This window comes from Montipora foliosa, chromosome 10, assembly GCF_036669935.1.
Source record: "Montipora foliosa isolate CH-2021 chromosome 10, ASM3666993v2, whole genome shotgun sequence".
Lineage (NCBI taxonomy): Eukaryota > Metazoa > Cnidaria > Anthozoa > Scleractinia > Acroporidae > Montipora > Montipora foliosa.
Genome location: NC_090878.1, coordinates 29294552 through 29306139, shown reverse-complemented (window position 1 = coordinate 29306139; position 11588 = coordinate 29294552). Strand labels below are relative to the sequence as shown.

The following is an 11588-nucleotide window of genomic DNA, read 5'->3' as shown; positions in this document are numbered from 1 at the left end:
CCAGAATTTGCTCGGCAGAAGCAAAGATTAGTTGACATTTGCCGCTCTCTACTTCCTCTAAACTGGCGTCCGAAAGCGATATTAGCAGTTAATATCTTCCTCGACGGTCAAGTCCAAGCTTCGCAAGTACCCCATATTCTCATTTGCGTTGTAATTCTGCCACGAAAGATTCGGAATATGCTTTTGATTGACAGGAGATGATCACCGCACCAATCAGAACCTCCGTCCAAAATTTGAACGGGTTTTCCAAACGAACAGATAGTGCGTACAGGCGTATTTCTCTCCCCTTCCCCTACTACCACTTCACTACCATTTCATACTGTCTTCCTCTCACTGAGTGCAGTTTTTTTGACTGGCCTCAGGCCTCTGTTGGTCTTGCAATATCCAAGATGTCGGACATTAGTTCTTACCAAAACAAAATACGCCTGCTTTGCAGGCTAAACGCTACTTGTTGTCATTCATTAATGCGTTAGAATACTTTTAAACACAAGAACCCAAAATGATATTTGACTTGCATAAGCATCTTCTGGGCAATCAAGCAAAGAAAAATTCGCGCTTGGGCTGAAAAACAGGCTTACTCCCGGAGAGAATGTAAACCCTTTTTACGGTGGTTACGTAATAGGTCATGAAATGTAAAGCGGCTGTCACCTAACTGACAATAACTGCTGCAAGATGAGCAAAGCGACTCGAGTTCATTATAAAAATGGCGTAAAAGTCCATTTTAACAGGGATTAGTATTCTTCGGTTCGGTAGTTAAAAGTCCGTGCATGGAAGACCTTCGTGAGAGCTGGTTCCTTACGCCCATGAATCAAAACGGACTCAAGATTTCAAATATTTTGAGCAAGAACTGAAACCATGAAGATTTGATTTTATTGGTGCAGAGATGTCTCAGTGTAATACCGTTTTAAATTAGTGCGCTGGAGAGTGTAGAGTGGTTTGTTTTACGACCCAGTCAAAATCAATTCCAAAAAGAATGGGTGACCAAACAGTTTGGGAAGCCGTTTCATTAAACTGAGACCACATGAAAATGTTAATCTTGGGCAAATTATTTGAAAACAAAGGAAACCCCTAACAGCTATATAGCTAAATGACCAAGATGTGTTTTGAGTCTCCTAATTAATGTGGGACGGGAACAGAACTGAAAAGGGCGGGAGCTGGGAGATAAAAGAACGGGAAGTGGGAGAGCAAGGTACGGTGGGAGGCTCTGACCCCCCTGTCGCCCCCACAAATATGAATATCTCTTGGTGGCGTTCTGAAAACATCATTTATTAGCAAATTGCTTGAATACACTTTAGGCCAAAGGTTTGGGTTCTTTTAGCACTGACTTGTGAAACATATTGCCTTTGACACGCCCTGTGTCTGCGATCACGAAAGGCAGTCCATGTTTGCTGCACATACGTCATGGAGCCCCAGGTTCAGAAGCTACAATTCCAATAGCGCTGTATGTAAGCGCACGTTTACCTTCAGAAGCCAAAAGCTGTGGAATAGTCTCCCAGATAAGTTTCAGTCTATCACTAATTTAGATGTATTTAAAGTGAAAATAACACAGCATTTTATGAGGGTATTTTTGGAAAACTAAGTCTTAGATATCTGAGATTGTAAATTATGCTGAAAAGCCTTTCGAGGAGAATAATAAAGTTATTATTATTATTATTATTATTATTATTATTATTATTATTATTATCATCATCATCATTATTATTTCTCGTGACGTCACCCCGGCATTGTTATTAATATGCCAATCAGAACCTAATTGGCTGTTGAAAGAATGACTTCTTTTGTTCCGTGGTTGGCAAATTAGAATATCAAACTGAAATGTGACGTCAATGTTTGTAAACAAGAAAGATTTATATTTTTGTGATCGACAATGGATTAAATTTTATAGTCACTATTTTGATACCTTACCTGTAAAGATGTTTGCTGAATGCTTCCGAGCCCGTGTCCTAAATGTATTCTTTTTCGAAAAACATGAAGAAAAAAGCTCCAGACATAACGATTCCTAGTTTGGAGTCTCTTATCGAGTACATTCATAGATGTTTACAAATGAGTATTGTTGTTTAAAGACACGATTGGAATCTTGCTGTTTCCCAGGTCCTCGTATTTAATATTCACACTCAATTTTTATTCTAGGAGATACTTATCGGGTGATACTGAGGTCGTCACAGCCTGACAGGGATTACATAAATGCTTCATTTGTTGATGTAAGTATCATATGTTGCGGAAAAAATCTATGCTGTGAATCAGTGACTTTCTGGACTTCTTAAATTAAAATATAAATCCGAGATGGCTGCTAACAGATTTTGTCAAGCCATGCTGGTAAAATGTCAAATAATTTAGCTCATCCTATGTGTGAAAACATTTAAAACTCACGGATGATGACACAATGAAACAAACGAGAAAAAAAAGGTTGGCAAATCTCCTAACACTACCACGGGCCAACGAAAGAATGAACCGGCTTTTACAGCTGTTTTCACTCAGGATAACTTCAATTTTCCAAACAGTGGTTTTCAATTGGAAGACTGTCGATAACAATTATGTGATTGCATTTGTTAAGCTTAGTAACTGGCGTGTAAGAGACACAAGGTCCGAGCATCTTTAAAAGTTGAAACCAAATGAAATAACCTGACCAATCTTTGGATTGTGCTAAATAGTTCTGCATAGTACTTGAAGACGATGGTGACTGTTTATCCCGTTTTCTAAGAAAGAAATTAAAACACTACCCTAGGTTTTTATTTATTTTTTCGTTTATTTTTCCCCATGAAAGGTATTAAAGTGCGGCAATTTTCTGTTACCTACTTAGTTATGTTAGTTACATCATCTGTTATGTATTTCCGCCTTTGTCCATTTTAGGGCAACGTGCAACGCGATGCGTACATCTTGACCCAAGCGCCTTTAAATAACACAATCGAAGACTTCTGGCGCATGGTGTCACAATATGATGCTGGTACAGTGGTGATGCTAAACAACTTAAAGGAGGAAAACCAGGTAAATAAAACTTAAATAACTTGATTTGGTTAGGGATGGGATTAAGAGAGAGAGAAGACCGTCACCAAAACATGAAGTCATTCACTAACCAATGACCACTTAGCTCGCCGGGAACTGGTCCCAAGGGGGAACCGTGAGTTTTGTTTCCCCGAGACCCTCACCGAGGGAAACATTGAGGGTCGATGGGAAACAAAACTCACTGTTTCCCGTGGGAGCAGCCATAAAGTGTTTTGTTATACCCCGCAACTAGAAATGAACCAAACTTAATACGAATATAATCCTTACTAGTTCAATTATAAGTCAAATATCTCAAATACAAATGAGTAACAATTACCTTCAACAATTATTTTCAACTTTTCAGTTTCAGTATTTCTTCCTCACTTCGTACTTGACAGCGTTTTTTCGCTGCCATGACTTGAAAAAAACCTGAAAGTTACTCAGATTTCCGAATTTTATTGAAAATCGTGGTGGACGTGCTTAAAAAATTGTCGTGCTTTCAAGACGCATGTCCTGGTTACGTGCAAGTACAAGCTTTAAGCTTTTGTTTCCCTAGGGAGTTAGTGAGTTTTGTTTGCCCAAGGCGCAAGGCCCAAGGGTTTGAGGCGCGTCGCGTGATACGTTCTCGTCTAATAAAAAAACTGCATTTCAGTTATGAGGTAAAGCAAGTTATTTGTTAAACTTAATTGACACAACCAAATTTCTGTTCTTCATTCATCCACCGTAGGGCAATCAAAGTTTGTAGAAACTAAACGCATCACTACGAAGATATGTGGGCTTTGGTGAGGGAGGTTAATCCGACCATTGGTGTAACCCAGTCACTTGGGAATTATAAAAGAATTGAGAATCCAATGCTGTCGTTGCAACGACAGCTGCAAGTTCTTCATCATAAAAGTCTTTTGTGATAAGGAGGATAAGAGAAAGTTCCTAGATTGCGCCTAATATTTACCCTTGAAGTTCCATCCTTAACACTTTGAATGAGGTCAGGATATAAAGTCTACCCTTCAGCAATCAAAGTATCGTCTACCCTTTCACTTGAGAGCCCAACCAACGCTGTCGCATACATGCAAAACTTTACACTTGGTGCAATCGACCAATGTCCTTAGGAACTACATACACCATGGCCAGAGGATCAAGTCCACCAAGTCTGCATATTTGGTGTGTTAATTTGTTCTCCCGGATTAATGTGTTCGTTTGTTGCATTGTTTCTAAGAAATACCCTCAATACTGGCCATCAGAAGGGCATGTCAGATATGGAGATGTCACTTTGAAGATCCTGGAAAAGAAAACATCTCAGAAAATTACAATCAGAAGGATCAGTGTATTGAATGCAGAGGTAAGTAGCAAACCTGATAACGCAACCCTTTACCAAACAACAAACTAAATAACCACATGGAAGCTTTTGTCGAAACAGGAACACCATGATATGAATGTTGATTTTAAAATTAAAGACTGATGACGTAAAGAAAACAGGGAGCAGTAGGCACTACTTTTCACACATGTAACATGGCTCTTCAAATAGGGCTTTCTGAACGAGGGAAAGTCCGGAAACGTTTCTCCATTACATTGAACACTTGAGCATTGTGAGAGGGCGTTCATTGCCATTTACAAGTCATATCAATTCACAGCCACCAAAGAAGACGTCGACGGTACAACACTTGCAATTTGACGGCTGGAACGATCCAAACTTGTCCCCTGACCCCAAAGAAATTCTTCAGTTGGTCAGTGCCATTGAGAAGTCTCAGCAAAAAACAGGAAACGGTGTCATTGTTTTACAATGCAGGTATTCAAATACACGTACTTTAAAGCATAACAACAGATACTGAGAGTAAACGAAGAGAACTGGATTTGTAAATTTCATGAAGGTTGATTTTAAAGTCCTACTACGACCAAAAAATCAATTGTTATTTTCTTCTGGATTTGAAAACTATGTTAACTAAAGAGTAAATAGGCCAAGTTTTAAGCCTTGATTTAAAAAAGAGACCTGTTTGTTTTAACTAGACTTTTCCTGTCTAATGGTCCGCAATTACTAACTTTAAAATCTTGGGAAAGCTGGATCGAGGAGAAATGACGTCAAAGACTCAATAGTTTAAGAATGCAATGCGTGTGTACGCACTTTCGATAGAATAAAATTCAGTCCGAAACAAACGTCATCATTTCAAGGCTCTGGGGAATAAACTCATACAAATCCTTATTTTTATTCCCCAGAGCCTCGAGATGATGTCTTTTGTTTAGGAATGAAATTTAATATTTCGAAATTGGTCTACTAATATGCAGCACAGGAGTTTCGGGCTATCAGACTTATTAAAGACCTTGTTAAACTCGTGTTTTGCATATATAATAACCTTTAGCGTTCACACACTTTTCTCAAGATCCAACCTTCTGAGGTCGAATCCATCAGTTTGGAACGTGAGTAATTGTTGACTGTGAAGTTAAGAACTCAGTTACACTCAAGTAAACAGCCTTTGGATAAAAATCAAAGCTCAAACGTTTGCCAGTCAAGTGTTATGCAATCACACTTTCAAAATCTGAAGAAAAAAAGGAAGTTTTTTTTTCGTAGTAGCACTTTCAGAAAGTAAGTTCGCCTCAACGTCTGCAGCTACATGATGTCCCATGAACGCAGCAGAATATGACATAACATCATAAAGAACCTTAAATCCCACTCGGAGTCAAGGCAAAAATAAAAATACAGAAGAAAGAAGTATACACATCTTTACGATTAGAGAACTACTTTTACATGGACTTTCAAGATAAATGAGACACTACTTAATGAACTTTGCATTTCAAAGACACGGAAATTCTATAATTTAGTACCCATGCGGGAGCTATGATGCCAAGCCAAAAGTCCATTCAATTTGCTTTGTTTGCTTTCACCAAAATATCTAAGGAAGGTCACTAGAGGAGCAAGTACATATGCAGTATACATAGTTTACGTCGTAGAAAGTGCGGCGTACGGGGTTTTATTCACGAGTTGTTTGTGTCAAAAAGCCGAACGAGCGAGGAACGAGCGAGTGAGGGTTTTTGACACAAACAACGAGTGAACAAAACCCCGTACAAAGCACTTTCTATGTCGTGAACTGTTTATTACACATAAGACGAGAATTTTCATTAAAATAGTTTTCTAGACGCAAATTAGAAACAAAAACCCACTAACAATAGAACCAAATGCAAATTTAATTTAATTCAATAACAAAGTACGATTTGCACGAGATGCACGAGTGATTGGCATGGAAACGCCTTTACGCTATCGTTGATTGGTTATACTTCCACATGTGAAATAGCTGTACGCCATTCTGATTGGCTGTATAAGCCTTTTCCACATGTGAAAATAAAGCGTATAGATTTGTACAAATGAGCTTTATGGAATAAAATTCTCATGTTATGTGTAATAAAAATATATCTTATTAGATTTTCTGGTGTGTAGTATCGCTGAGTATTTTTACGACTTGTGCCCGCTACACACTAAGTCGTCCAATAAGAGATGAATTATTCAACTCAGTCGGAGAAAAAGACGAATCGTAAAGCTCAAGACTTTTTACTTTCTTCCTCGCGTGACGAACTATCTAACGTGACCATTCAGCGAGCGACCATCCAGGTTTTGCGCACTTATATTAAGGTTGCTGTTGATTGGCAAAAACGAAAACTTGTCAAACCTGTCAATCAAGTCATCGAGTGAAGTGTCGTGCATTACATGAAAGGAGAACAAAGATGGAATATCGGAAATTCTTTATCATAAGGTGTACAGAGATATTAAAAACGATGATCTAGGTTTCCAACAAAACTTCCAGTCGAGAAAAACTGACTTTGACGAGAAAATGTCAAAAAGTTGTGAAGTCCTCGAGAATTTACTTTAATGACCTTTGCTTAATCACGGATTGGCACCACCGTATTAGTATTCACGTTTTGGTTTCCTTCAATAAACAGAGAAAGTTAATAGTCGTGTAGGCTATTGTTTTCGCCAAAAATCTCAAAATTTGACAAGCAATCATCGTTTTCTCTGGGAAAAAAATTTTTTTGAGCCATTTCTACCGCTTTCGTGAGACTATTCCGTTTGTGAAAAACTGGCTAAACTGGTCTTCTGGGTGTTCTTTGTACTCTGTCGACTGCAGTTGAATAATTAACAATTATTCTACGAGGGCGAGCTGGATATGAAATGATATATATAACCAACGAGGCGCGTAGCGCCGAGTTGGTTATGATCATTTCATATCAAGCAAGCCCGAGTAGAATAATTGTTTTATTAAAAACCCCAACATCACAACTCTTTTATGTTGAATTTATTTGGCCATTTTTTCTCGGAGCTGCAAAACTGTGTATTTGCTGCTGTGTTCATTGACCATATTTGGTAGTGCATGTATATGAGCTGATAACCTGTGTCCGGCGAGCCAATGAAAATGCTGGAAATGTGATATCCGTAGTTCAGTTTTTAATAATAAATGATATCCTCTTCAGTTTTGTCAGGCTTCAGAGGATATTTTTGCTGTTATTTCCAAACGAAAAGGACTTTTGTCTCAAAGGAGACAATTCCCAAACAGTGGCCACATGATCAAAATGCGAGGGCTCCAGTGCCCCACTAATATGCACAAAAATTTTTTTGTATTTACATGTTCTCTATTTTTTCTTGCAGTGATGGTGTTGGTCGTAGTGCAACCTTGGCAGCCATTATGTCAGCGATTGAAAAAATCAAGACTGAACAGACTATTGACGTGTTTCAGACAATCAAACTGATTCGAGTAAAGCGCCCTGGTGCAGTGACGACGTCGGTAAGATGCAGTGCTTTCTGTCTCTTGAGCGATAGACTAGAACTCTTTCTCCAATAGCTATTTGCCACACAAATAAAATTAATAGTTCTTTTTTCACGTTCCCGATTGGTTAACTCAAAAGTGATGATGATACATGCATCGTGCAATTCACTTCTGTGAAGATAAAACGGAACGGCTTTCATTGTCATAATCGTTTCGGGGGCCCACTACCTACAATCCTGGTCAAAAGGTTTTGGGACACTTGTCGAATTTGGGCGAAGAGTAGAGAATTCACTATTCATGCTTCCATCGTTATAAGAGCAACGCGTGCTCTTCTTTCGCTGCCTTTTCCGCGTCGCCCCTTCCCAGGAAGGATTGAAGATAAATATCGACCGAGCGAAAAACATAGCCATTCATCTAACTGAACTGGAAAAATTAAAATGGCGATGTATGGTTAGTGCAGAGGCAGTTCAGGCCAGTGGTTAGGGCGCTTAACTTGAAATACGGAGAACCTGGGTTCACGACCCGCTCTGAACACTTAATGAATTTGATTCTGGTAGACCCTGGTTCAACTTCTCAACTGCAGTTACAAGTAGCCAACTGGTTTGCCTAAGCTCGGTTGGGGTTAATTCTTAACAGTTGTGGTTGTTGTTGTTCTGTTGTTTCGTTGATTCTTCTTCATTGGCACTGAAAAGGGGAGTGACCAATTAAGTACGTATTGTATGTGAACCAAAGTACCGTCTTCAGGGAATGAAACAGGCCGACCTTACCTCTTTTTTTTTAATTTCTTAAGTACCTCTGTTCTTCCTCATTCCGAGATGGTGCTAGACTCTTATTGTACATCCTAAAATAAACTTACGCTAGGAGTTAGGGAACTCCCTTTAAGATTTGCTTATCTTACCTTGCTCGTTTTACGCTTTTTTTTTATATTTCTTATTAAGTACTGATGTGTTGTTTCTCGTTTCCTTTGTTCTCAGGAGCAGTACAGATTTTGCTACAAGACAACCGCAGCATATCTGGATTCATTCAAAACGTACTCAAACTTTGCTGATTGCTGATGAACGCCACGCATTATTGCACTATAATGGGCAGTATTGTATGAGTAGCACTAATATACACAATAGCATCGGAAAAAAAACAACGGGAAGGAGATAGCCATTTGGCCATGGCGATTCCGATTCAAAGGAATAAATTATTAAAAACGGAGCCTCACTGTGCTTATTTAGTGCATTGTTGAGCGAACCTTCAGCTTCATTTGTGCAACAAAATTGAAATTAGAATTGCTGTATTTCGTTACATAATGCTCATAACAAGAAAATAACAAAAACAAAAAAAAGACAGGAATTTTCTTTGAAGTCGAATTTGGAAGTAGTTATATTTCTCTCAAAAGAAAGAAATATTTAAAATTGATAATGAGTTTTTAAAAGTGTAATTAGCAGATATTTTTTAAACGTTGTTTTAGAAATAATATTTAATATTGTGTCTTCAGCACCCAATTGGTACATTTTCTTTTGATTGCCAGTAAGGTATTTTTTCGTACTCCGGAGATAAGGCTATACACTTGATGAAAATCGAGTATTCTGTCCGATCCAAATTGCCAAGAAATTAACGTGGGTATCATATTCTGCAAAAATCCATGTGACATATTTTCTAAATTTGCATACGTCTTATCTGAGATGATAAAGTGACAGTGCATCTATGAGCTTGTCACTGTTTAAAATACAGTTTTAGTAGGTCTGAATACTTGGAAAGTATTTTTGTTATTCTGTAACATTTTAGTAGGTGGGAGGGAGGGGGGTCAGGTGTCAATTGGAACGAAAGTTCTGTACGTTTTTCCCTCGTCGCACTTTGTTATTAGTTTTTTTATACCTTTATGTGTGATTGATGTTAATCCTATTTCTTTATCTTTCTATCTTTGCTTGGTAACTCACGCATATATGTAGTTTTGCGAAGAAGCCAATAAACAAATAATTACATAAAATTCCGTACGTCTTAGTTGAAGAACTAAAGTGACAATGCATCTACGAACTTGTAACTGTTTAAAATACAGTTTTACTAGCTCTGAACACCTTCTCTTTCCCTTTTTTCAGGCAAGTTAGATTGGCTTTGCAGGCAAAAATTCTACTACCTAATTGCAAGCAAAATTAGTACACCCTTCATTGTTAGCCAAGCGCAGTTTCTCTAGCTAAAATGAATGAAGATTTTCATAATAAGACAAGGGCTCTTGAAGCCAGCGTGACACTCGCACTGCTTATTGCAAAAGCAAAGCAATGTATACTTTTTGTACGTTTAATTGCCTGCTTTGACCATTTTTTTTAATGCGTTTTCATGTTGCGCGTGTGGCCAGGGCGATTTTTGCAGGTTTTCCGACAAATCCTGCATGTGAGGTTGCCCTTATTGTATTTTCTCTTGCCATAATGTAGTGGTGGCCTTCCGATGTGGTTCCCCTCATGGCTAACGAGGCCAGCCGCTTAGAGAGACATTCTCTGCCACCTTCATCACATTCTACTGCTTATTGTTGGATCAATGTTGCTGTTTCTCCCAGCTTTGCTAGTGCTTCCTTCCCTTGTTCCCGGTTTACTGCTCGCTCTTGGAAAGTCTTGTGCCGGTGTAAAGTGTAGGCCCCATGTTTTTGCGATTGCTAACCGCAGCAGCGTTAATCAGAAACAAGTTGTAAGAGAGACTCATTTGCGTCAGTATTACTTAAAGCTCTTCCTTTCAAAGTCATCCTTAGTTCGCTCGCTAGCTCACTCCACAGTTCGCTCCGGGAACTTTCTTAGGTATTCTTCTTTCTTCAAGGCAAATAACGTGCCCTACCCAGACGAGAAGCCTGTAGCGATGAATGTGGGTTTCGATAATTATATAAGTGAATTTGGCTTGGTAAGCCGGAACTCTGCGTCTGGAGTGTGTGATGTCCAATGGGTTTCTAGGATTGATCTCAATCAACCTTTTTATGAACTGTCTAAAAAAGGGTTTTCCCTTTTTTGGGGATTTACTGAAAAAAATGGGGCCTGGATTTTTAGGGGAGAAAAACAAGAAACTATAAAAAAGTGCGATAAAATACTAAACATGGTTTAAAAAACGTTTAAAAAAGGTTTAAAATGCGACGTTTCGACTTAACTTAAGTCATTATCAAGCAATTCATCTTAGCCTTTTTAAGACTGGTAATATTGGCCACTGTGAGGTCATTCAAAACCTTAGTCTTTGAGCAACACATTTTCGTCAGGGTTAATTTATATACAGTATGGTTATTGTTTGAAATCAAACAAGCTTTCTTTACATATTTCTGTTAACAGGTCGGAGTGGTCTTGTGTGAGATACTGTGTGATCAAGAGCTCATTTTCTCTTAAATACAGTTTGGTTTGACATGGCTGGTTCCATGGTCATGTTTTCTTTTTCTCATAAATCTTAAAAACACGTCAAGGAAGACAATATGGATCCGTGTTTTTAAAATTAATTAATCCTAAGGGTCATGCATGTCACAATATCAACAACGATAACTTAGTAGTGCTACATGTTGTCCTGTGAGAGCTTGTGTCACGTGGCTACAAGATGAATTCCCTACTTTAAAAAAGCCTTAATTCATAACAAAGGTTATTAAAAGGCTATTGTCTGTCGTGCGCTACTGACATGACCGTTTCTGTTGGTCAGCGTTTGCAAGGAATCAGTGAAAATGAAAGCCAAGAAGTTTCAACTATTGCATTGAAATCAACCAATGTCGACAAGAATAAATCCTCCAACAATGAGCCAGGTGCGAATTTCTTCTTTACTTTGCGACCTTGATATTTGTATTTTATTGAGGAACACAAAACCACGTACACCAAATATACCGAGGGCGTCAAGGGGGGAGGGAGGGGGGAGCGC

The 11588-nt window shown here is 38.5% G+C and overlaps 1 protein-coding gene across 2 annotated transcripts in view; it reads left to right on the top strand.

Moving 5' to 3' along the window:
• Nucleotides 1–9701, top strand: part of LOC137972397 (receptor-type tyrosine-protein phosphatase T-like) — a 97901-nt gene extending 88200 nt beyond the window's left edge. The window contains exons 29-34 of one of the 2 annotated variants that reach the window (XM_068819102.1): nucleotides 2131–2201; nucleotides 2851–2985; nucleotides 4196–4318; nucleotides 4611–4765; nucleotides 7610–7745; nucleotides 8702–9701. In XM_068819102.1, coding sequence (XP_068675203.1) covers nucleotides 2131–2201; nucleotides 2851–2985; nucleotides 4196–4318; nucleotides 4611–4765; nucleotides 7610–7745; nucleotides 8702–8782 — 701 coding nt within the window. In that variant the 3' untranslated portion in view covers nucleotides 8783–9701. The remainder of the gene's footprint in view (nucleotides 1–2130; nucleotides 2202–2850; nucleotides 2986–4195; nucleotides 4319–4610; nucleotides 4766–7609; nucleotides 7746–8701) is intronic. The other variant, XM_068819103.1, reaches the window with a different exon arrangement.
• The last annotated feature ends 1887 nt before the right edge of the window (nucleotides 9702–11588 follow it).